General features: G+C 44.4%; 2 protein-coding genes across 8 annotated transcripts; both read right to left on the bottom strand.

Annotated features, from left to right (window-relative positions):
- On the bottom strand, positions 1–9,739 carry apoob (apolipoprotein O, b). Of its 2 annotated transcripts, XM_027274452.1 has the most exons (9): positions 9,693–9,739; positions 9,214–9,327; positions 7,654–7,776; positions 7,052–7,084; positions 5,996–6,050; positions 5,562–5,657; positions 4,550–4,641; positions 1,474–1,563; positions 1–1,317 (listed from the first exon to the last, which is right to left on the bottom strand). In XM_027274452.1, the coding sequence occupies exons 1-9, from the start codon at positions 9,714–9,716 to the stop codon at positions 1,303–1,305; spliced, it is 642 nt and encodes a 213-aa protein (XP_027130253.1). In that variant the 5' UTR covers positions 9,717–9,739; the 3' UTR covers positions 1–1,302. The 2 variants fall into 2 exon arrangements, with proteins under 2 accessions (XP_027130253.1, XP_027130254.1); XM_027274453.1 differs by lacking the exon at positions 4,550–4,641.
- On the bottom strand, positions 4,537–22,934 carry klhl15 (kelch-like family member 15). Of its 6 annotated transcripts, none has more exons than XR_002042238.2 (10): positions 22,540–22,934; positions 20,772–20,859; positions 19,202–19,340; positions 17,892–18,080; positions 17,580–17,804; positions 17,321–17,482; positions 17,019–17,228; positions 15,946–16,136; positions 14,249–15,849; positions 4,537–4,549 (listed from the first exon to the last, which is right to left on the bottom strand). XR_002042238.2 is itself a non-coding variant. In XM_019263634.2 (10 exons), exons 3-10 carry the CDS (start codon positions 19,705–19,707, stop codon positions 15,054–15,056), a joined length of 1,932 nt encoding a protein of 643 aa, XP_019119179.1. In that variant the 5' UTR covers positions 19,708–19,796; positions 20,772–20,859; positions 22,540–22,591; the 3' UTR covers positions 11,193–15,053. The 6 variants fall into 6 exon arrangements, 4 of the variants coding, with proteins under 4 accessions (XP_019119179.1, XP_019119178.1, XP_019119180.1 ...); XR_003461606.1 differs by lacking the exon at positions 4,537–4,549 and adding an exon at positions 11,193–12,321 and having other exon boundaries at positions 14,900–15,849; XM_019263634.2 differs by lacking the exon at positions 4,537–4,549 and adding an exon at positions 19,688–19,796 and having other exon boundaries at positions 11,193–15,849; positions 22,540–22,591.
- Positions 22,935–25,162: the final 2,228 nt, after the last annotated feature.

Below are 25,162 nucleotides of genomic sequence, written 5' to 3'. Positions count from 1 at the left end.
TCCAGTCAGATGTCAGATTTAATTACATCAAGATCAAACCTCATACAGCGTATGTACAGTGCATTATTAGACATGGACGATCAACACGTTCACATTCAGCTCATTGATAAGTGAATCACACATTGTTTGGCCCTTTACCGACGTGTTATCAGCATCAAACTGCGACGTGAACGCAACATAAATATGTCGACATGTTTGAAACAGTAAAGTGTGAGCACGCTATCTTGGCGTTGTATAATGTGGCTCATAAAAACAGAAGCAGCCCGTCAAACTTCTAAAGGAAGAGTTCAAGCACAAGATCCACCTGCCAGCTCCTCTGAAGCTCATGAGTTAACCATCCATCTCCACCCAACAAGCATCCATCCTCAGGTCAAGCACTCATTCACCCCCCCTATGGCAATCCCTCCTCTGAAAGCAGGTCAAGAGTGAATGAGTTCAAGTTGTGCATGTTTTCGCTCTCCTTGTGTTTACACAATCGCTTTCTGCTCGTGGTTTGGTGCCATGTGAAGTTTGGACATCAGTGACTACTTCTGTTGGATAAAATGAAGTTTAAAAGTGACATTTAAGGAAGCTACCAAGAAATAATCCACTAAATAACTCCTGTAAAAACACTTTGAGACATGTTAGTGGTGTTTTTGGACCCAGCTGAGCAACATATAACCTCAGCAGTTGTGGCAGGAACAGGAAGATTCCTTCAATTCATATCTTCAGTCGTTGGTCACACTCCTCTTTAGGGATTCATTAAATAATCAGTCCATGAAAAATGTCCATTGCAGTTTCACACAGTGTCCACGGCGATGTCTTCTAACTGAAAGATGTTTAGACAAGCAGCGGAGCTGGACTTCGATCTGTCAGGATCGTTAAGATGATGAAGGGACTTGGTGGTCGCTGTGTTGGACTTACACAACATCTGAACTTAAACTGAAGTCTGAAGAGAATAAATCAAACTACAAGCGTCCGTGCTGTGAAGACGAATCCGTGATCCAGCGCTCTAGAGTTTTAAAAGTCTGTCTGTGAAGTTGTGTTGTGCAGCTTTAAGTCTGGATGATTTGACAAAACAGAAACTGGAACAAGCCAAGGTCAGCGACGGAGAAACTGTGAGTGATTACAGAGGAGGTGGAGCGCAAACACAGATGCACAAACTTATCTGGATTAACTGGAATGTTTGGGAATGACTCAAGAGAGAGGCAGGAGTGTGTGTGTGTGTGTGTGTGTGATGCATAGAGTTGATCTACAGGTGGAAGTGTGTGTTTCTCTCAGGATGGCGAGGTCGTCTCAGCTCCTCGTGTCGTTGCCGTCTCTTCATTCTTTCTTCTCCTAAAGAACAATCGGAGCATCGAACACATTTAGTCATTCAGCTGAAGCTTTAAGTGAGGGGACAGATTCAGCAGCAGGACGTTCCACCAGGGCTGCATCGCCCTGAGCGTACGGCTGGTTTCATTTCAAACTGTAAATATTTAAGAGAACACTCACCTTCTTTTTGCCAAACGGCGGCTCTTTCCAAAGAGCCTCGAGGGAGCCGCGGCCCTGCTGAGCCCACATGTACGCCGAGTCCCGACTCACCTGGTGGAAACATCAGAACCATCAGTTAGCCAATCGACGTTTAACCAACACTAGTAATAAAAGGAAAGTACACAGGAGGACAGTTTGATGTTTGTAGGTACAACAAAGTTCACTTTGTCCACACTGTCTGTCCATGTTTCACATTTCAACGTCATCACGAGAGACGTCGTCGTTCTTTACTTCCTTTTAATGTGAAACAGAATGAATTCGAGAGAAGAAGCAACTTTCTGAAGAAGGCTAAGTATAGACGAGGTGTCAGCGGAGAGGGAAGCTGCACATTCAGAACCTGATTTTAAAGAGATATTTCTGGACATGGACTTGTTTTAAACCAGTTTGTTTCTTGTTCTCGGAACTGTGTAACATGAAGAATGACTTCAAACCTGTTTCTGATCATTTGGATGAACCACTCTTTGGTTTCTACATCTGCAAATATTAAAACAAATCAGCTGTTTGGTTTACTGTGTGGACGTGTGTCTGTTTGTGAAACGATCAGGAAATAACTTTTAATTTCTCTGATTAACGACGTCATCAAGGCCGGCGCTCGCTCCCTCTCATTCACTGTCCATGTCTCTCGACCGCCGCTCTCTCAAACAAATCAAACCAAATTAAACTTCTTTGTTTCTCTGCTTTGCAATGTAAATATCAGTCAGACTCTTCAGCGGCTTCATGAAACAAACAAAGTCAGAACACAACATGCAGAGTGTCACAGTTTAGATTTGACCGAGTCCGAGCGTCTGATTGGCGACTGCGTTTCTCCAAAAGTTGGATCAACTTGTTTTTTTGGCGGCCAAAACAAACTACCCCAACTCAAATTAATGTCTGAATGCGGCCCATGCCAGACAGCCTGTTTATAGAGGAATGGTACCACATTATTTATGAAATCTTTGTAAGGGAAACAACAGTCACCTTCTCTGTGAGAGATATTTTGATATTTCTTTCTCTTCTTAACCTGTGTTATTTGTTTTAAATGGAAACTGCTGCATATGTTGAAGATGTTCCTGCAGAACTTTCTGCAGAAGGTTATTATCACGGTTACCTGGGCAACGTGTTGAAACACCTTCAGAACCACAAAGGTGATCGCTTTGTGTAACTCTGGTGATTTACTGAAGGAAACGACAAACTTCTATCAGAGAGGAACATCTTGCCAAAATGTTCAAATAAAAACCTGCATCTGTGTTGGAACATTTCCCTTTTTTGATAAACTCATTTTTATACCCTCCTTGTTTGGGAGAGGCTCAACGTTTCGTTATCTTGTCGGCTCATGTGTTTTCATGCCTGCATGTGTTGTGATGGAATCAGGGTGTGTCCCCGCTCCTGTACGTCCTTCATGCATTTGTGTGCCTCTGTGTCGGCTCACCGGGTGGAAATACAGTAAATAAAAATGACCCAGACATCAGTGGAAATTAGAAACACACAATTCACAGCCAGGACTTCCTGCAGGGAAGCACAACCCTTTCCTAGAAGGAAGCGAGTCACAGATCAAACATACACAAACGCTGATATAACCGCTAAGTAAAGCATGACTCCTGCCTGGAAAGTTTTTAATCTACGTGACGGTTTAAAGGGTGAGGGTGTGATTTTCCTCTTTCCTGTTGCAAAGCTCTCCCAGAATGACCTTTTCTGGCTCTGCGGCGCTCATTAGAAGAAACGCCGACCTACCAGGAATAATCTGGATCCTAAAAATACAAGAACTCGTAAATGTCACTGTTCCTGCTTTCACAGATGTTTCCCTGAGTGTATTTCAGGACAGGGAGGAACAATAAATAAAAAACAGAGTCAAATGTTTGATCTTTTTGCTGACTTGTTAACCAGCCGGGCATCGGGAAGTCAGAGAATCCAGCCGATACGTGACTGCACTGTCCCATGATGTAAACAGTGTGACCTTGTAGCAGTAAAGTGGAACGTGACACACGTTAGTAACACTGGGAGTAATGCTTCATCCACATGGACTCAGATTGTCTCAAGTGAAGGAGTTCAAGTATCTCTGGGTTTGTTCTTGAGTGATGGGAAACTGGAGTGTGAAATGGACCCAGCGGGTTGGTGCGGTGTCTGCAGTACCGTGGACGTTGTACCGGACCGCTGTGGTTCAGAGAGAGCTGAGCCAGAAAGCAGAGCTCTCCATTTTCCAGTCCACCTAACCCTCACCTGTGGTCATGAGCGTTGGGTAGTGACCGAAAGAATGAGATCGCAGATCTTCCTCATCCACCAGGTGGCTGGGCTCAGCCTTACAGACAGGGTGAGGAGATGAGGTGGTCCAACATCTGATTAGGTGCTTCCCTGTGGAGGAGATCCCGGGGCAGACCCAGAACCTGCTGTGGGGACTTCATAGCACATCTGGGAACGTCTCGGGATCCTCCAGCAGAGTCCAAAGTTCAAGTATTTTAACTTCTTGGTGTCCAGTTAGACACAGCAGACCTGGTCGAGCGTGCCAGGGTTCGATTCTGACTCTTTCCCCCTGACCAGTACATCCACACAGCTTGTGTCTGTGAGCCACCAGACCCTGATGTGAGGTCAAGTGTTGGATCAGAGACGTGCTGAGACCGTCTCGACCTTTAAATCATCTTATGCAAACAAATCAACGATCAGCAACACGTACAAAGTCTCAAAGTAAAAGTATGGCGCCCTTGGCTGGTTAATTATTATTATATTACATAACAGATTGTTAATACTGATGCTTTAAAGCGTGAGCAGTATCTTACAGTTATGGCTGCTCCAGGTGGAGCTGGACTTAATTACTTTATAAGATTTACAGCTGGCTAGTTTAGTTTATCAATCAAGGCCGAATGGTTACACCTGATGATGTCTGATTAATTAATTAATTAGTGTGTTTTTATGTGAAATATTAGATCTTCTGCACTCAAACTGTGATTTTAATGAAACCATGTCTCTCTGGTAGAACTGTTGACATCTCGGAGACACTTGAAACATGAAGAGGAGCAGCTACACACACACACACACACACACACACACACACACACACACACACCTTGAGTAAAGACGCTGCCTGCTGCGGGTAAAACATGGAGGCGCTCAGAGCCATGAGGCCGACTGGAAAGATGAGTCGCTTCACCTTGGAGCCTGAAAAAAAAAAAGAGAGAAAGAAAGAAAGAAAGAGAGAAAGAGAGAGAGAAAGAAAGAAAGAAAGAAAGAAAGAAGGAAAGAAAGACAGAAAGAAAGAAAGAAAGAGAGAAAGAAAGAAAGAAAAAAGAAAGAAAGAGAGAGAGAAATAAATAAAGAAATAAAGAAAGAAAGAAAGAAAGAAAGAAAGAAAGAGAGAAATAAAGAAAGAAAGAAAGAAAGAGAGAAATAAATAAAGAAATAAAGAAATAAAGAAAGAAAGAAAGAAAGAAAGAAAGAAAGAAAGAAAGGGAGCTGCTATAACTGAGGTGTTTACTCAGATTTAATGATTTCATAACTTATCTCACAGACTGCCAGAGGAGGCTGAGCTGGACTCGTTCACCTCGTATTTGTTACGTTAAAAAACGGGATGATTCTCAGGAAACGACAACAAGAAAACGACGACATCCTCAGACAGAACTCAGACTGAATGACGTGTGTTTCGTGTGTGTGTGGTCAGATTTGACTGAGAAGGAATGCAAATGTTGATGCAAACTGCTGCAACCGGACACTCGAGGTTTAAAAACGACCTCCGTCGCCTCCGTGAGCCGTGTCACAGTCGCTGCTGCTGCTGCACCTGCTGACCGTGAAGACACTGACGAGGTGTTACCACACACACACACACACTTCAGATCACAGTGAGATGCAGCAGCATGCCTGCAGTCACAGACACAGCCACCATAAATAAGATGTTTGTGTTTGCATAACCATTCTCTGATGAATTCTGGGAACTGTTGGACGTTAGTTGGTGGTGCAGCGTGCAGGCTGAGACAAACAGCGTATGAGGGAAGTGTGTGTGTGTGTGTGTGTGTGTGTGTGTGTGTGTGTGTGTGTGTGTGTGTGTGTGTGTGTGTGTGTGTGTGTGTGTGTGTGTAGGTTACCTTTGGCCAAAAATAATCCCAAGAAGCCGGAGAAGCCCACCACCGCTACACTGGGGTAAAGGTCAGGAGGAGGGTCACTGAGGAACTGATACGCATCTGAGAAATTAAAATGAGGCGAGAAAGAAGAGAGACGGTTAGTCTGAGCGACATAACGAATGTTTCTGGTTAAACAAAAAAGATTTTATTCTTTCATAAAAACACCGAAAAGCACAGGCCCAGGTTTTGACAAGAAAGAGTGGAACAAAAGTTTGTGGCTGGCTGTGATTGTTTCTGCTTCTGCTGCATGGATCAAACTGGTGTGTTACTCCTTTAACAACACTTAGCATCGTTACTAAATGACTGAACTTGGTTTGTTGATTTGGAAATGATCGCGGGGGAAACGGAGAGAGAATCAAAGCTTTCATCACGCACCGACTCAGGCCGTGCTCTCTCACCTGTGACTCTTGTTATGGATGTGTTGATCGTGGGCTCCACGGTCCTGTAAACTCGCTGAGGTCCAAAGATCGTCAGCGGACACGGAGTGAGACGGAGAAGCAGGTTAGTGTCATCTGATAACAGCCGCTTATCTCAGTGTAAGGGTGCAATAAAACACAGAGGATCATTATCGCGTCTGCAGAACTGTTTGCTCGGTGCGTGCACGGGGCTGCGAGGCTCAGATCGGAGGTTCATTTAAGGTTCTGATCGCCAAGACTTGTGATAAAACGGCGGTCACTGAATCGCTCAGAAACCATGTCACTGTCAGCGTCCGGAGGAAAGACGTCCTCGGCCTCCAGCTCGTGGTCGGACAGTTTCACGAGGCTGTGATTATCTTAGAGGTCGTTTCGAGTGTGAGGTCAAGTTTAAAACAATGGTCTCAGGGTTGCTATGGAAACTAACATCGTCACACATGAACTGGACTCGACGACTCCACAAGAGTCTGTTTAAGTGTGCAGAAATATTTAAATAACACATTTCTGCTGCATGTTTTTTAGCCCAGAGCTACATTGGTGTTTGCATAAAGTGGGCATGTCTGCAAAGGGGAGACCTGTGGGTACCGTAGAGCCTATTTGCAATAAGACAACTTAAGGTGATAGGTCAAAGGACCCCCATATGTAAGCAAAAGGGACTTTAATATACAAATATATATGTATAAATATATGTAAACTAATGTAGAGAACGTTGATGCCGTTCATGTAGAAAAAAGATACATTTCTAATTTACTTTCTTCTGATTTTTCTATGAACTCTTCACTTATAAATGTGAATAAATTTGTCATAAAATGACTCATTAAACCTTTACAGCCTTGAACAGTGAGCACACTCACTGCTACTATCTAGAATAAAGGCTATAACTATCGTTTCTATAGTTATTTCAGCAGAGTGTTCTCGGCTCAGTCACAGATGGCCTGGACACTTTTTTGTGGTGATCAGTCATCGAGCTGCAGCTCTGAGTTTAAAAAGTCGTGGGTATCAAACAGCTACACGATGTTTAGCAGCGTTTCTTACACTGACCTCAACTTTCTCCATCGCAGCCTGGCCCGTTTGCTGCGAAAGAAAAGAAAGAAAAGAAAGAAGTGAGTTTGTTTGAGCAGCGTTTTATCTTTGCACCTCGACTGATGTGCAGCTTTTTGAAGGTTCAGTATTAAAAGTTCTCCATGCTTCACTGCACGCTGTGTGCACATGATGAAAACCAGAAGAGAGGTAAAGCCTGCAGGATCAGAGAAGAAGAACAGAGTGGAGACTAATCCCAAACAGATGTGACGCAACTTCCCCGGTACAGCCTCGTCATACGGTGGAACATCAGTTATCTAACGTGATGTAACGTTTCTGTTGGGAGTGCATTACAAGATTAAACCACAGAGCACACACAGTGTCTCTCTTCTTCTGACATTACTCTGGAAATGAAGGTGATAAACACTGTGCAGCTCCTTTAATTCTCTCAGGTCATGACAGCTGACCAAAAACAACTGTGGAGGATCCAACGCTTGTGAGGAGGAACGTTTGAGCTTCTGTCCACAAAACCTACGACCAAATCAGAGCTAAAGTCGAAGGTGCAGGTGGTCGACAGCACTTCACAACACCCAGATATTATCACGGTGACGTTTCGAACACACCTGACACTGGTTCGTGTACGGTTCGGCCCATTTCCTCAGTGAGGCGACGCTCTGCTCCAGCTGACCCGCCTCCGGCTGCTCGTACTGAGGCTGTGCTTCAGGAGCGGTGTACAACGATGGCAGCTGAAACAAGAACAACACGTGAGCATCAGCGGCGTGAGCCCAACAATCAAGACTGGAAAAAAGTGTTGGAATAAAGACTTGAAACACAAGATGCATCAACAACAACGTTTCTGTTGAGCCATGTGAGCAAAGTCACGGGTCAAAGTCAAACAAAGATGAACCATTACACTGTTATAGGCTGTTATATTGCTCTGTTCAAAGCCTCCAGACTGCATTGAAAAAAACTGTAATCTTATGTGACGGGACACAGGAGTCGCTGGTCCAACGCTCCCTCACAGTCAGTTAGTTTGTTGTTCTGGTTAAACAAAGGATCTTACTCTTTTATAAAAACATCTTTCTCCGTAGGATCCTTTCCATAATGTTGTCAGACACTTATAAAAAACATTAGGGGACATTGATGGTACACAGTTTCCTTTGTAGGACTATTTTTGTCACTTAGATACAAAAAAACTTTCCTTTAAACAATACTACACTAAGACAGTACTCGTACATATCTATACAGCATTTACCTCAGATAATACTACAATTTTCCATTCGGATAAATTAAGTAATGTCTCTCTCTGTTTATCTAGTCGCATCTTAATTGACTGATAAAAACTGCACAGACAGCAGATATAAGGAACTGGGACAAGTATGAATAAGCAGATAAAAACAGCACAGACAGCTGAGACTTTTCTAAACGTTTCACCAAACGGTTTTGCCAAAAATCACACAAAAAAATAATAATAAAAAAAACACGCCAAAGTTTACAATGGGTGTGTATTGGTAGAATGTTCCAGAGCTAGAGTGGAGAGGGAGACAAACATTTGTCAAAAAATACATTTGCATACAGCTCTTGTGGCCACAAATGTCACTCTACAGAAATAATTCATACATAGAAACGTAGGAAAATTTGTGGGCTACGCAGCGATATCACTGCTGAAGCTGTCAGACTTATAGTTTTGGCGGGAGACGCACTGATGCTCCAGGATCACCCACCGACAGCCCCATCTACTCCCATGTAAACTGGAGAGGAGAAATTTCCCAAAGGAGCACGGGGCACCTGTTCTTTCTCTCTCTCCCCAGGTCACATTTTTTAACTTCACACACTGAAATTCAGCATTCACATGGTCGACAAGATGAGGATGCTCACGGTCATTTGGGCTTTTTGATACCACCTACCGTTTGGCATTAGTGTCCACTAGTTGGAGGGGCTTCATTTAGAGATTTTCTGTGTCTCTCAGCAGTCACTCACACACAGACAGAGCACAGCTGCAGTTAATTGCTCTGACCTGCAGCTGACCCTGGTTGCTCGGCAACAACCTCAAGCTGCCTTTGACTGACTTTACTGAGTCTCTGTGCCACAGTCAGACATTAGACATTTATTTAATTTATTTAGACATTTTCTAGCTGTTGTTGTTGTTGTTGTTGTTGTTGTTGTTGTTGTTGTTGACCCACCTCATCGATGCTCAGAGGAGGCTCAGGTGAGCTCTTCTTCTTCGCCTCACCTGCAGCCAGCACCGAGCCGCACAGCAGGCCCGTCACAGCCGGAGCTCCGACACACAGCGACACCTGGCGGCAGAACACACACACACACACACACACACACACACACACACACACACACACACACACACACACACACAGGTGACGTAGCTAACTGCTACATGAGGCTTGTACTGACGCATTAAAACACTTTAGACACTAATGACACGAGATGTAAATAATAAAATAATAACACGAGTTTAACGTCGCGTGTTATTATCAATCAGCCCTCGCGCTGCGCTAACGTTAATTTAGCTTCGTTTGGCGCCTTTTTGTTGTTAAACGTCCACGTGTGACACACCACGAGCACATTTTACACCGGATATAAGCCTGAGGCTGATGCTACATGACGTGTGAGGTGACAACAGGTCGAAATCACTAAAGATAGTTACCACTTTCACAAATGACATCTTCATCCAGCTGACGTTCGCCTTTCTACGGCGAGCCGCAGGATCCAAGCTATGATGGGAAGTTCGGTTCTTTTTAAAGAGTCGGATCATTCGACTCAGCTCTAGTGATGGGAAGTTCGGTTCTTTTTAGGGAGTCAGATCATTTGACTGAGCTCTAGTGATGGGAAGTTCGGTTCTTTTTTAGAGAGTCAGATCATCTCACTCAGCTCTAATGATGGGAAGTTCGGTTCTTTTTAAAGAGTCAGATCGTTTGACTCAGCTCTAGTGATAGGAAGTTCGGTTCTTTTTAAAAAGTCAGATCATTTGACTCAGCTCTAGTGATGGGAAGTTCGGTTCTTTTTAGGGAGTCAGATCATTTGACTCAGCTCTAGTGATGGGAAGTTCGGTTCCTTTTAGGGAGTCAGATCATTTGACTCAGCTCTAGTGATGGGAAGTTCGGTTCTTTTTAGGGAGTCAGATGATTTGACTCAGTTCTAGTGATGGGAAGTTAGGTTCTTTTTAGGAAGTCAGATTATTTGACTCAGCTCTAGTGATGGGAAGTTCGGTTCTTTTTAGGGAGAGATTATTTGACTCACCTCTAGTGATGGGAAGTTTGGTTCTTTTTAGGGAGTCAGATCATTTGACTCACCTCACCAAGAAGAGCCAGCTCTTCATTTTATCACTTGTACCTTTCACAATTCAGCCAAATTTAGCACTGATTGACTTATGATTTGTATGTGTACACATGTATCATGTATATATTCAATACATCCTTTCTACTGAAGTATTCAAAAGTAAAAATTACATTTTCTAATAATAAATTGCTGTAGCCAATTGTTTTCATTGTGTTTACAGACCCTTCTAACTCTATGAAACCGCCCAGATTATTATATGAGTGGATTATAATTAGTGATGCCTTCATGTGTAAATCACTTTACTAATGTTGCAGCTGGTAAAAGTGAAGTTAATTTTAAATACTTTATATACTACATTTTTATTCCTTGGCTTTTAACCCTGCATGAGACTCCGTTTTTTGCTTTATTATTTCAACATTGTTTTATTGTTTATTTTGTTTTTATATTGTTCCTATGTTTTATGTTTTATGTCTTATATTTCATGTTCTATTTTATGTACAGCACTTTGTGACAGCTGCGGCTGTCTTTAAAGGGCTTTATAAATAAATTTGAGTTGATACTGCTTGGTAGCTTCATCTATAATAACAATTATCTTTTAAGACATTTATCAAACAGACATTTATGTTTTGAGCCTCTGAAAAGTGAAGATTTACTGATTTTGTCTGTTTTATATCTATAAACAAAAACTAAAGGTGTCATTTTTGATATGTTGGAAACTTGTGTCACTGCTTTCTGAAACTAGACTCATAAAAGAAGTGAAATAATAAAGTAAAATAATTAATATATACATCATAATATTCACATAGACAGTCAGATGAGTCAGAAACACACACACACACACACATATTAAAGCAGTCAGGCAGCCCAATGAAAGTTGACCAATATGAACATTTATTTCTGGAAAGAAGTTACAAATCGTTTCCAAAGAGTTTCTACTCAGATTATAAGATATGGTAATCTGATTTTACTTTCTTTTTCAGATACAGTCATTGTAGCAAGGTATGTTTTTTTTTTATTTTTATTATCCTCTATTCTGTTTTCCTACTGACAGACTGAAGACCGGTGGACTAAAGGATGCTGCGCTATGACTGAATGTACCTCAAATCAGGACAGTAGTACTTTATCGGTTACACGTTTGTTCTTTTAACAGCAACATGAGAAGAGGAAGAGGAGGAGGAAGAGGAGGCGCAGTGAGAGGACTGCAGAGTGGCAGATGTCTGATGATATCAGCTGCAGAGTACAGTGACACTGAAGGGACGTGAAGGGACGTGGAGTTAAAGAGGCCCGGTCAGACCCGCCTCTGACAGCGTGATAGTTGCCGTTTTTAAACAAATCACGTGACACTTCTGCGGTCATTCAGGGGGAAACGAATAGTTAATGTGAATTAGTTTGAAACCTGAAAAACAAGGTGAACAGATTTGAGTGATAAAAATGGTTGACAGCTGAAAAAATGTTGACAAACTTGAGGACATGGACAGTTTGAAGCAATGTTAGTGTTCTTCACTTCGATTTGCTTTAGAGGGTTCGACTGGCACAAAGTTACAGCAGGTACAGCGCGAGGGCTGCAGATTAGAGCTGCAACGATTAATCTGTGAATCAGTTAGTGAAAATAGAATTAATCTGCTGTTATTTTGATGATCTACTGTAATAATCATTCGCGCCTCTCAAACACGAGGACCTGCTGCTTTTCTTCGTCATACATGATCGGAAATAATTCAGTTTTGACATTTTACTGACTAAACGATGAATTCGTGACTCATGTATTTCTTGAAAACATTTTTCCGGCTGTCAAGCTTTCCCCCCTTTTTGAACACAATGATGCATCATGAAGCGCACAGTGAAAACACACAACCTCTCACTGCTGAGGAGGCGTTTACACAGGGATTCTTACACAGTCTAAGATTTCTACCGGTGCCACAGAGCGCTGAAGATGAACCCCCAGCGGAATCGTACAGCGACTAGGGACTCCAGACGTTTGTGTGTGGACAGTAGGGACACTGTTAATACAAAGAGCCATGAGTTAAAGGAGAACACCAGAGGCTTTTTTCATATCAGGAAGAAATCTGAAGTCTGATCCCTCAAAAACATGCTGCCTACAAACAGGTTCGTATTTAAGAAACGATGAGAAACCTGTGAATTTAACATCTGGTCAATGATCATTTGCATACAGGAAGATGTGAAGTTGCTGGAGACGGACCGTCATTTTAAATAACATCAGTACCCTCCTTTAAAAGTTGGAGCTGCGATCGCGTCCATTCGTTAGCCACATGCAGTGCTGCTGAGGTGGGCGGTACAGACGGCCGAGGATGAAACGAGGAGAGAAGTACAACACAAACCATTCACAACGAAGTTCTCGTCATAATAAATAACCCCTACTTCTGTTACTGCATAGCTCGGTGAAAGCAATACTTCAGAAAATAAATAACTTAAATACACGGCTGACATACGGAGCTGCATCAGTATGTGTTCTAGCCCTTTTCACAGTTGGCTCAAGGAAAGAAAATAAATAAATATGTAAAGAGGACACGGTCAGGAACATCGAGCTGCAGGATCAAGGCGTTGCACTGCTTGGATGTCAAAGATATACAGTACATATGACGACAGAAATATTGAACCGAAGCACTTTCAATGTCTGAAATTAACAGATGACTGCGAGAGGCTGGTAAGAGTTCAGCTTTGGTGAACACACTGGCGATAAATCATCCAAAACACTGGCTGGTCATTTTTTATGTGCGAGCGTCGGTCACACTGAGCTTTAAAATTCAAATACACACAACCTGGTTTTTGTACCTGACGAACATGAAATGTGAAGACCGGTTTACAGGCGGACAAACGTCGGGCCTCACGCAAGAACAAGCCGCACGAAAAGATCCGTTCTCATGTGACACGTCATCTTACTTCATTCGTTACGAGGAATCTGTTTCTGTCATTTAAACGCGTCAGTGTTAAACTGAGACCAAAAACTTCTGGTAGTACGTTTAATTTTCTCTAAAGAGAGAAAAGAAATTCACAAGTGAGCCTGAAAGCATCAGTCATAATGCCTAACCCTGAAGAACGCTGAAATTAATAAAAAATAAAACATAACACCAACAAACTGAATATTCTGTTTGTCATCGTAGCTGCCAGTTTACAGAGAGGTCGTTTCATTTTTTCAGATTTGAGGAGTTTTATCTGCGAGTTTGTTCGGAAGCTGCCACAGATCTCAGCCCAGTGACATCACATCCTGCGGGATATGATGTCATCCTGTCTAATATCTCATGTCACATGACCACCTCCCGTTAGAAAAACTGTTTGGCATCTTGCCGTTAAATCATCCTCTCGTTATCTCCGATCAGACGCCGTTAACAGCTGTACTGTTAATATTACATAACTGTTCCAGGTCTTCTAACACCTACATCTAATACGCTGACACTGCTGCAGTGTGGAAGTCTTATTTTTACTCTTTGGCAACATTTTTTTGTGAATGAAATCTTCCCACAGACCGAGCAGAACCGGCTCACACTCAGACGGGAAGCTTCGGACCGTTGAAACTAAGAAGTCAGAGAAGTTTAGGATCATCTTCTTGCATGAGGCCCGGCGTTCTCTTAAATATTTTCATGTGCGGCTTCATCTTGGAAGTTAATTTCAGACATTCAGTCTGTGACACCACAGCCGCTTTGTTAAAGGTTAAGCTGGTAAACTGTGCGTTTACGCCCGAGAGCCACGACGACGACCAATAAAGTGCAGGGAATGTAGATGGGAGGACATGAAGCACTGCCAGTGACTAGACGGATACGGACGACAACATCCTCTGACCCCCCTCCCCCCTCCCCCGTGTGGCGGCGTACGAGTCCACGTCACCGTTCATCGCCGCATGAAGAACGAGCACTCGTGTACCGTGTAGTGTTTTCCCATCTCAGTCTTGCATTCGGCTCGTTCTCTCACACTCACACACACACACAAAGACACAGTGATGTTATATGAACATGAGCACAGTATGGTGATATCTGGGAGTAAAGAGCAGAATTAGGACGAACAGCTGGAACGCACTGGAAGCCGAAAAACTGGATAAACGTCGGACAGCTGGTAGCAGATCGAAGCGTTAGCAGCATCTGTAACAACGTGGCGACAGTCTCTGTTCATAAAATCAGTATATAGTGTTCACGTTTTGTTTATAGGACTAATCGTACTCTTAATCGCTCTTATATATCTTATAGGGCGTTTTCTGATTGTTTGATTAATGATATGCACTTTGCCTTTAAATAGAAACGACGGACGCGATGGAATCTAAAATAAATACGGATCGGTTTGTCGGTCTGAAGCTTCCAGTGCGTTTCTGCGATCAGCCTGACTGGACAGCCTAAATACAGTAGAGGTGAGTAGTAGAATAGCAAACTGACCACAGTCCGAACATAAACCAGCAGAATTTAACTTTTTTTTTTTCTCTCTCTCCGCCCACGATTCATTTTTCCTTTAATTTTTCTGAGAAAGCTAATTCTGAAAATGTTCAAGCTGTGACGTCTCGCCGCGTCACGCTTCGATTGGCTTCGTTAAGAACAGCAAAAACTATGGCCCGGCCATCTTTTTTTTCCTCACCTTGAAAAGGTAAGTGCTGGTCTCTAGTTTAAAAGCCTGCGCGTCAGTCGAGTCTCCCCCGCCTGTAAACACCTGATCTCCCAGCAGGACGCTTCAGTTTCGTGAACAGTGCGTTCCCGTTTCTATAAAAAGGAGGCTCGTCGTGGAGCCGACCTCAGCTGCAGCGTCTCACGTGCTCCAGCACGTACTCTGGGAAGTGCAGACTGCACACCTGCAGACCGTCCAGTTTGCAAGGCATCCTGGGATACTCGTCCTCCTTCCACTTGTTTTCGTCGGGGTCGAAGGTGAGGATGGAGTCACTGTAGTGGCCGTTGTAACACAGGCCGCCCAGCACCATGATCTGCCTGTCCAACACCGCCACCCCGTGGCCGCTGCGCCCGATGGGCATGGAGGCGAGGATGGTCCACTCGTCGGTGTCCGGGTCGTACACCTCGGTGGACGGGCAGCCCTGCGACTCGAAGGAAGCCCGTAGGATCACGCACACGCCTCCGAACACGTACAGCTTCCCGTTGTGGGAGATCATCTTGTGGAAGCAGCGGGCGTAGTTCATTTTGGATTTGTTCTCCCAGCAGCTGGCGTGGGTGCCGGGCAGCAGCTGGCCTCGGCCGGCGCGTGTCCTGTGTGCATCCGAGCCGCCTGAGCTCCCTCCACCTCCTCCACCACCACTTCCTCCACCTCCTCCTCCTCCTCCCCCACCTCCTGCCTCCCGCCCTGGATCGAACACGCACACCTGTTTGGAGGTGGAGGACGAGGTGATGCCGCCGGTGATGTACAGTTTCCCGTTCAGGACCGTCCCCTCGTGGCCGTACTTGTTTACAGGATACGGGTCCACGAACTCCCAGCGGTCCTCCGTGATGTCGTAGCGCTCTGTGGAATAGAAGGTCTCGTCCCGCGTGCGGCCCGCCACGGCGTAGATGAACTTACCGATGACGCCCACGGCGAACTCTGACCTGCAAAACGCAACAAACACGGTGAAAATGTATCACATGTGTGTAACACAATGCGGGTCAGAGCCAAAAACACCCGAGGCTTCAGGATCCTCTCACCTGGGCACGGACATGTCAGCCATGCGTAACCACGAGTTCTGCCGAGGGTCGTAGCGGTAGACTTTGGAGGAGGCGTGGAACTCCCCGTCGGGCCCGAGCTCCTCTCCACCCAACAGGAAGGCAAAGTTGTTGACGATTGCCAGGCAGTCCGGCCGCAGCGGCACCTGAGGTCCCTCCAGCTCCCACCACACCTGAAGGATCACAGCACAGAACACGGGTCACTGAAGCGTTCGTCCACCATTTGCTCCACCAACAGAAGTTCACAAATGTTGTTTCAACAGCTGGATAAGAACTCTGAAGCATGAACACAAGTGGACCAGAGTTCGTTTCCTCGGATAGTCCGGTTCAGCTCATCTGAACTCGTACTGAAAATGTAGGTCTCGGTCCGCTTGCACGTGAACCCTGGTGCTGGTTCTCTTACAGCAAACGGGCAATCCAGCGAACCAAAGATCAGAAAGCCAATCGATGAGCCGGGTTTTCGTCTTCATGGTCATTGCTCATTTCAGGCAATACAGCCGCCCAAACGAGCAGCTGTTGTAGCTGCGTGACGTTGTCCCGGCGGCACGCAGTGTGAAAGTGAACCGAACCAAATGAAGGTGTGAAATCTATCAAGCATTCCACGGCCAACCGAAGCCAGTCCCCCGGACTGTGAAAGCAACATAAAATGTACAAACTGGAAACATTATGAAGCTGAACAGACATCTGCTGGCAGCTTGTGACATTGCCAAAAAGAGACTCCCAACATTTTCACTATTTTTCTGCCAAATCTCTCAGCAGATTCGGTTTTGGCTCTGCCAGCTGCACAGCACCGTGAGAATACATCAGGTCTCTGCAGGTTGTACAGAAACAAACTGAAGAAATACTTGGATGGTAGGAAAACTGTGGGCCTGCAGTTGGTCATAAAAACACCTGGACAGTCCTTCAGTAAGAGCAGGTTTAACTGATTATTGGAGTTTTATGACGTCGGCAGCTGTATCTCGCTCAAAGACGCTTCAGTTGGATGAATATTGAAACTGGAGGACAGTCTCCAAACTCACTCAGAGCCAAACTAAAGAGAAATGTGCTGTTGACACCTTTGGGCGCTGCAGCAGCAGGATCTTGCTGTTGACCATACTGTGACCGATCATTCCCCTGAAGACGGCGGTCTGCGGGCGGACGGAACGGATGCGGTTGGAGCGCGTCTCCACCAGAGGCTGCTGGTTGACATCATGGAAGTAGCTGAGCGCCTGATCGACCTCCTGCCTCAGCTGCCTGGAGTAACGGTAGAACTCTGACGTCTTCACCTGCGACGAGGAAGAGGAGGACAGAAGACGACGTCAGTAAAGACGCTGTTAACCCCTCGGCTGCCGACATGTGAAGAGAAAGCAGAGGTCACCTTCTCAAAGATGTTGGCAGGAGTCATGAGGCAGAAGCGGATGGACTGCACGATGGTGTCGGTGTGCCTCCAGCGCCGCCGGTCGTGACGCAGCCACGCCTGGACAGCTTCGTACAGCTCGATTTCTGGGAAGCGACTCAAAGCGTCGCTGTTCAGGTACGCCTGGTCCAGACAGAGGACGGAGGAGAGACAAAGACTAAACTTAGAAGACACAAACTTTCAGAAAGTCTTTGTGCAATCTGCTGCGTCACAAACGAACCTGCAGTCTCTCCAGGCTGAGGTAGGACAGGAAGTCGGGTCGACTCATGAGGGGGACAAAGTTGTCGAGTAGGAAGTTGTCGAGCTGCTCCTGGACGCCTTCCACGCCCACGCTGAAGTCCTCCAGGAGGCGCATGACCTCGGCGCAGTTCTCCAGACAGATCTTAGCCAGCAGGAAAGAACAGCAGAACTCCACCGCCTCCGTCAGCTGGACGTACATCGCCGCCTGCCGGCACAGGAGGAGGGAGAAGGACGTATATGTTGAGAGAGCGTTATGACAGCAGAAAGGATATCAGTGGGTGTGCGGCGTTACCTGAAGGATCTCCTGGACCGTGGGCATGCTGAGCTCCAGCGAGCCGTAGTACATGAACCGGAGAATGTGGCCGAACCCAGCGGCTGTCAGCCCCTTCATGTGGATCTTGTCCTGGTCCCTCTCCCGCATGTCTGCTGTGAACATGACCCGGAAGTAGTCGCTCTGGGTGGCCAGAAGCGCCTTGTGGGCCTGTAGGAGGACGGACACGGCGGATACGTAAACGACAGAGCAGCTAAACTTTCCGTATGAGGCGGCTGACATATTTTAGTCCATCATAAAGCCTCACAGATCTCTTGACACTTTGTCACTTTGGAAGATTCCCGACCATGCAGAGCGTTTATCTGCGTTGATGCCGTGTCCGCGTTGTTCTTCAAATCTTTATTAGTATTCTTGCACCTCACTACTTACACAAATTTTGTGTCACCGCTTTTGTAGATTCAGCTCATTCAGGACATTCCTGCTTGTCTTTTACTAATTTCTACCATTTGTATTTTTCAAATTATTCAACTTTTCCTACACAAAAATTTATAACAGGTGTGTATTGCATTATCTCGGGAGTGGAGGGGCAGAGAAAAATCTGTTGAAAAATAAATTTAGAAACAGCTCCCATGGCGACAAATTTCACTCTACGGACATATTTTTTTAACTGAAACGTAGGAGAATTTGTGGGCTACGCAGTGATATCACTGCTGAAGCTGTCAGACTTATAGTTTTGGCTGTGTGACCTCCGGGGCGTCAGCAACACCCACCAACGACCCCACTCACTTCCATGTTAAAAAAAAGAAAGGGAAAGCAGAGGTACCAGTTTCTTTCCATCGAACTAATTGTCATATTTCTTAACATTAGCCACATAAAATATATATGTAGACGTTCAGGAAGAGTTCAGGATGCTCACAGTGAAGTCGGTTCAATCATAGGAACTACGGTTTGGCCAAAAAGCCTTCTTGTTCGAGGGGTACTTTCAGTCGTTTTTTCTCCCTCTCTCTCTCTCTTTCACTTTCAACTGACACACAAACAGCTGCGGCTAATTGCTCTGCTCTGATTGGTGGCCTCCACCTGGCACTGGTTGCTTGGCAACCAAAGCCGTCAACTCACAAGCCTGGGGGCAGGGTTATACGATATCATTCCGTTTCATACAATATTTTTATTTTCGCATCAGGCGTTTCAGCAGGAGGCATCCACACTGCACTTTCTGCAGGAAATGCAGTTTTCCAGCACTCACAACATTATTCCTGATTCCTGCAACATATTTTATGAGCAGATCTCAGAATGTTCCCCAGAGAGGTCCGTGCAGGCTCACGTCTTACTACCTGGAAGTGGTGCTCCTCTATCAACAGCGTGACGTCCAGCAGCAGACGCTCCTCGTAAAGCGCCCGGAAGCCCGACGACACACTCCCATCGTGCACCTGGGACAGGTACACCTCCACATCTGCCCCCGACATAACACACCTGGAGGCATGAAGGGGAACAAAGAGTGCAGGAGCAGGTGTTAGAAAAACAAACAAACAAACAAAGGTCACGACGCTGAAGCCGGCTGCAGCTGTTCAGCGCGAACACACGGCGAGTGTTCGTGTGCTCAGCGCCTCAGCTGCTGCGTCCTCACAAGCCGCCACTCTTTCACAGCTGCAACACAGCGACGACACCCCACGCTTCACTTCATCCACACTCTGTAGCATGCACACACACAGCAATCACATATAGAAATAAGGGTAACACACACACAAACAAAACGTGTATTTAAGAAACACAAAACTCACAGTGAAATAAAAATAAACACACACACACAGCACACTCACCTCTGATTGGCCACGGGCATGTCAGAGGGGGTTGTCCGAGCCAATCAGAGGACAGTGCCCCTTGTGTCCAGTAGATGCTAACAATGTCCCTTTTCTGAGCGTCAATCACCTGGACGACAAAGCCAACACAACCGCCACATTAAAGCAGGAATAAAGTATCTGTAATCGTGGCCAAAAGTATGTGGACAGCCTGACATTAACACACAAAGACAAAGGCATCTACTACTACTACTACTACTACTGTCCACATAGTTTTGGCCTCGTTGTGGATTTTAAACACAGGTGAGGAGGTCATCTGTTCTCATATTTTAATACAACAGAGTTAGATGCAGGAAAATTCATTAAGGCTACATGTCTTTGTTAAAATGAATGAATGAAATGAAGCGAGTGTTCAAGGATTATTCCAGATTATCACGGCTCAGATCTTATTTTTAGATCATTACTGGTTAATCACCGAGCCTTTCTTGCTTTATTTAACAACAATGTTGTTTTTGCTGTATTTAATAAAACCTTTCCGTTATAACGCTGTAGGTAGCACCTGATTGGTCAAATGATGCATCAAACACGCTCAATGCCTGACAAGAAAAACCTTGAACTCGCCCTAAATCAGCTGGCACAGGCTCCAGCCTCCCACCAGCGACCCTGACGAGGATAAACAGTTACAGACACCAATCATCATGTCGGACTTTGGTTTTAGGTTTAGTCGAGCCAGCTAACCCAAAGAAAGCTTCGTAGCACGGCGCTTATTTGGAAGAAAACTGTCCGTTGCAAACGTCCGACGTAGTTTTCGATTCATTCTGTGACTTACTGCGATCCAAAATGTTGAAATAAACTGGAATTATCCTTTAATTCAACAACCAATTAGACTAAAAAACAAACCCAAAGAGCTGTTAGGGGTTCAGTGTCTTGCTAAAGGACACTTCAGCACTGTCAGAATTGACTACGGTCTAAGCACAGAGGGCAGAGATGAAGCAGAGGACAGAGAGGAGTGATGGGGTCGATGGATGCTCGGTTAACCGTGACAGAAAAGGATCTGCTCAGGTTTTTTGTTTAACATGCAGTGTTGCAGAAAGACAAGTCGTACCTTTTGGAGCCCGGGCGAACAATCACAGGCTTTGACGGCTGAGCGCTAAGGGGCTGCTCGCATTTCCTGTGTTTATGTTTCCCTGGTTCTAACAGAGACAAGAAGAAGAAGAAGAAGAAGACGACCTGTAAGACGTGGAGGAGGAGCTGGAAGCACAACAACACCATCACATCGTCCGCAAACTATTTAATGTTTCATCAAACTTCATTGTTTTCATTCTGAATTCGATGCAAGCGACGCGTTTCAAACTATTCGGGACAGGACACGAAAACATTGGTTTAAAGAGATCGACAGCTATAGTTCATAATGCAGAGGGAAAGAGGACAGAAGATGGACAACTTGGAAAAGTAAGTCGGGTTTCTGCGACCTTCCGATCTCTGAGAGTGGAAAAGGTTACGGCAGAACAGCAGAGGAGGAAGAGTGAAGAAGAAATGCTGCCATGCAGGTGCCAAGACACTGAGCTGGTCCGACCGACTGAAGAATTTCACTTTCAAAACTTCAACGATTAACGCTGTCAACTCCCGAACACTCAGCGCGTGTTGTTAAAGGTGATGCACAGCGGTAAACACGATCCGGTCTCCTTTTGAAACATGTCGCAGGGTTTAAAATTCAGAAGGAGTGAATATAAACAATCAAAGAGACATTTAAATTAATCAGCTTGAACATTAATCATCGTCTCCTTGTACTGCATCAAACTGAATACAGCGGATATCAGTCCGGTCTGTCTACAAACAGAAATAACACGCTGAGGCAGATTTGCATCGACAGAAATTTGAGAAAACGATTTATTAGTGCTGCAACTAATTATTTTAACTGGTGACACAACAGATTAGACACTTAGAAGGGCTGCAACTGACTATTATTTTTTATTTGAGATGACATTTGACACAAAGATATTAAATGTGTGCATGCCGTTTGGCATTTTCCATTGATAAACTGACTAAAACTATGAAGTGATGACTGCCAATTAACGTGTCGACTTCGACTCACTGATGAAGTGACTGAATGTTGCAGCTCTGATTATTTTCATCAACTAATATTATCTGTACATCTATTATATTTTATTAATTCAGTCTGTTATGGTAGAAACCATATTTATTATGTTTGTTCCATCAGTCCTTTATGCAGTTTGCACATTTCTATAGACAGACACTCATGTGCATGTATATTTATATATAAATATAGTTATTTTTCATGTGTATGTCTACCTGTCATGTCTTTTAAACTGTACTTATGTCTATACCTGTATGAACCAGAGTCAGATCCCTCACACCTGTGCACACACCTGTCCAATAAAGCCACTCTGATCTGAACACGTGACACAAACGAGTTGAAACTTGCTTCAGACTGAGTGAGCGCAGTCTACAGGTGAGACTGTCTGTGTCAGGATGTCAACAACAGGTAGTCAGAGCTCACCTGAGTGACACTTTGTTATTGGGTCCTGACCACAGGAGGAGCAGACGTTACCACAGTAACGGTGTGAGTTACTCCCTAACTCCTCGTTACACCTCCACCTGCAGCCGTGCTGTGGTCTGAGGGGGGTCTAACCGAACACGTTACCTCAGAGCCCGTAAACAAAGGCTGAGGCTGCACATGACGGTGCTAAGGTGGCGCTAGCTCGTCGGGCTGTACGCGGGGCTCAGCTCCGCAGCTGGCCGACCTGACTGTCACGATTCCCGGGTAGCGGTGACAGGAGCTACCGGGGGGGGATCATGGACCGGAGGAGGGGGGTGACAGCTTTAGCTCAGCCGGAATCCGGCCGTCTCACCTCGGCGGTGCGCGTCCCCACAGCCCCTCTTCGACCAGGCGGCTCTGGCTCCTTCGGACATGAAGTTGCGGGTTCGATGCCGGAGTCAGGAAAGCGGGCGGCAGCGGTGCAGCACTGCCATGTTAGCGTCCATCTGACTCAGCCAGACGAAGACACGGACCCTGCTCCGGCTCGGCTCGGCTCGGCTCGGCTCTAAATTAAACACAGGTCCACAGGCTTTGCGGACGCCATCTTCTGCACCGGCGTCATTTCCGCTTTTGGGCGGAACTGAAGGGCGTAGTGCGGTGCAGCAGAGAGTGTGCATGCAGGAGAGAGGTCTCACTCTGCACTGACAAACTCACTCTGCACTGACAAACTCACTCTGCACTGACAAACTCACTATCATCAACCTCACACCTGGAATGTTTACTAGAGTACTGCACAACTTTGGTGACACAGAATAAACTCTGAGGAGGAAGAACATTGAGGTGTCTGCACATAGAGGCATAGTTACATACTAATACTAGTACTACTATATACATATGGTTTACATTGAGATACTTGTCTGTGTCGCTAGCTGTTAATTTGGTCCATCCTGACTTTGAGGTTATTTGGGTAGGAATACCAAAGAACCGCAAGTGTCAAGTGTGTTAATGTATGTATTACAATGTATGTTAAGAGGTACCACTGTCAATTGTGTTAATATGTATTACAATGTATGATAAGAGGTACCACTGTCAATTGTGTTAAAATGTATTACAATGTATGTTAAGAGGTACCACTGTCAATTGTGTTAAAATGTATTACAATGTATGTTAAAAGAGGCGCCACTGTCAAGTATGTTAATGTATGTATTACAAAGTATGTTAAGAGGTACCACTGTCAATTGTGTTAATATGTATTACAATGTATGTTAAAAGAGGCGCCACTGTCAAGTGTATTAATATGTATTACAGTTTATGTTAAAAGAAGCGCCACTGTCAAGTGTGTTAATGTATGTATTACAATGTATGTTAAAAGAGGCGCCACTCTCAAGTGTGTTAATGTATGTATTACAAAGTATGTTAAAAGAAAGAGTCATGTGTGATGGGGTGTCTTGGGTCCATTGTGGTTTCCTTTGACGTGGTTAAGGGAGAGATCAGGTCAAAGAGAGAGAGAGAGAGAGAGAGAGAGAGAGAGAGAGAGAGAGAGAGAGAGACTAAAATATAGTAGAAAAAATAAGTATGAATGTTCTAAACACTGTGAACAAGAAGCAAGAAGGTTCCAGGTTCGAACCTCGATTAGGGTCTTCTCCTCTTGCCTAAAGTCAGCTGGGATAGGCTCGAGTCCCACTGTGACCCTGATGAGGATAAGCGCTTACAGATAATGGATTTATGGATGGTAATCTATATCTTGTAGCATAATGCTACACCAGCAGGCTCAGAGTTTGTATATAAACCTCTATACATGCGTATATTACTCATCATCATGTATAACTGTGTACTTGAAAGGTGTATATGGTGTGTGTATATAACTTCTATGTTATTTTATTTTTCTATTACTAGTACATCTTCAGTTCTTAAGAGTATTTCTGTCTTATGTATGTATGTGTATCTGTGTGTATTGTGAATTTCCCTGGTGTGGGATGAATAAAGTCTGATCTTATCTAATGAGTACTTGTAATTGTAGTTAAGTATAGCATAACATGAAAATACTATAAACTTTAATGTGTTCTCTTTGTGTGTACACTGTTTGAATGAACTGAAGGCCTCTCATGTTGGGTAACCCAGCAAAGGCAGCATTATGTTTATAAAAAAGCTGCCCTAGTTATGTTACTAAAATAACTTTTTAACGTGGACAGATTGTGGAACAACAGGCACAGATGCCTAAAAGCCTCTCTCACAGCAAGCAGAGCTCTGCTGCTTGCTGTTGTTTATCATCATCAGTGATATCAGTGAGTTTTTTAGTTGTCTAATCCACACTGTCATTCCACAGATATACAAAACAGTCGACCTTAGGACACTGTACAAGAACACTTTAAATGCAAATTTGTGTAATTATACGGTGAAATAATACATAATATAATTCTATTACTAGTACATCCAGTTCTTAAGTATTTCTGTCTTATGTATGTAGGTGTATCTGTTGTATGTGAATTTCCCTGGGTGGGATGAAGAAAGTCTGATCTTATCTAATGAGTACTTGTATTGTAGTTAAGTATAGCATAACATGAAAATACTATAAACTTTAATGGTGTTCTTTGTGTGTACACGTTTGAATGACTGAAGGCCTCGCATGTTGGGTAACCCAGCAAAGGCAGCATTATGTTATAAAAAGCTGCCCTATGATGTTACTAAAATAACTTTTTAACGTGGACAGATTGTGGAACAACAGCACAGATGCCTAAAAGCCTCTCTCACAGCAGCAGAGCCTGCTGCTTGCTGTGTTTATAATCATCAGTGATATCAGTGAGTTTTTTTAGTTGTCTAATCCACACTGTCATTCCACAGTTATAACAAAACAGTCGACCTTGGACACTGTACAAGAACACTTTAAATGCAAATTTGTGTAATTATACGGTAAATATACATAATATAATATAATATAAGATAATAGAAATATAATATAATAATATAATAAATATAATAATATACATAATCTCCTG

The sequence above is a fragment of the Larimichthys crocea genome, chromosome XXIII (assembly GCF_000972845.2).
Source record: "Larimichthys crocea isolate SSNF chromosome XXIII, L_crocea_2.0, whole genome shotgun sequence".
In the NCBI taxonomy this organism is placed as follows: Eukaryota; Metazoa; Chordata; class Actinopteri; family Sciaenidae; genus Larimichthys; species Larimichthys crocea.
The sequence above is the reverse complement of the archived record's forward strand: the minus strand, read 5'-3'. Positions and strand labels throughout refer to the sequence as shown.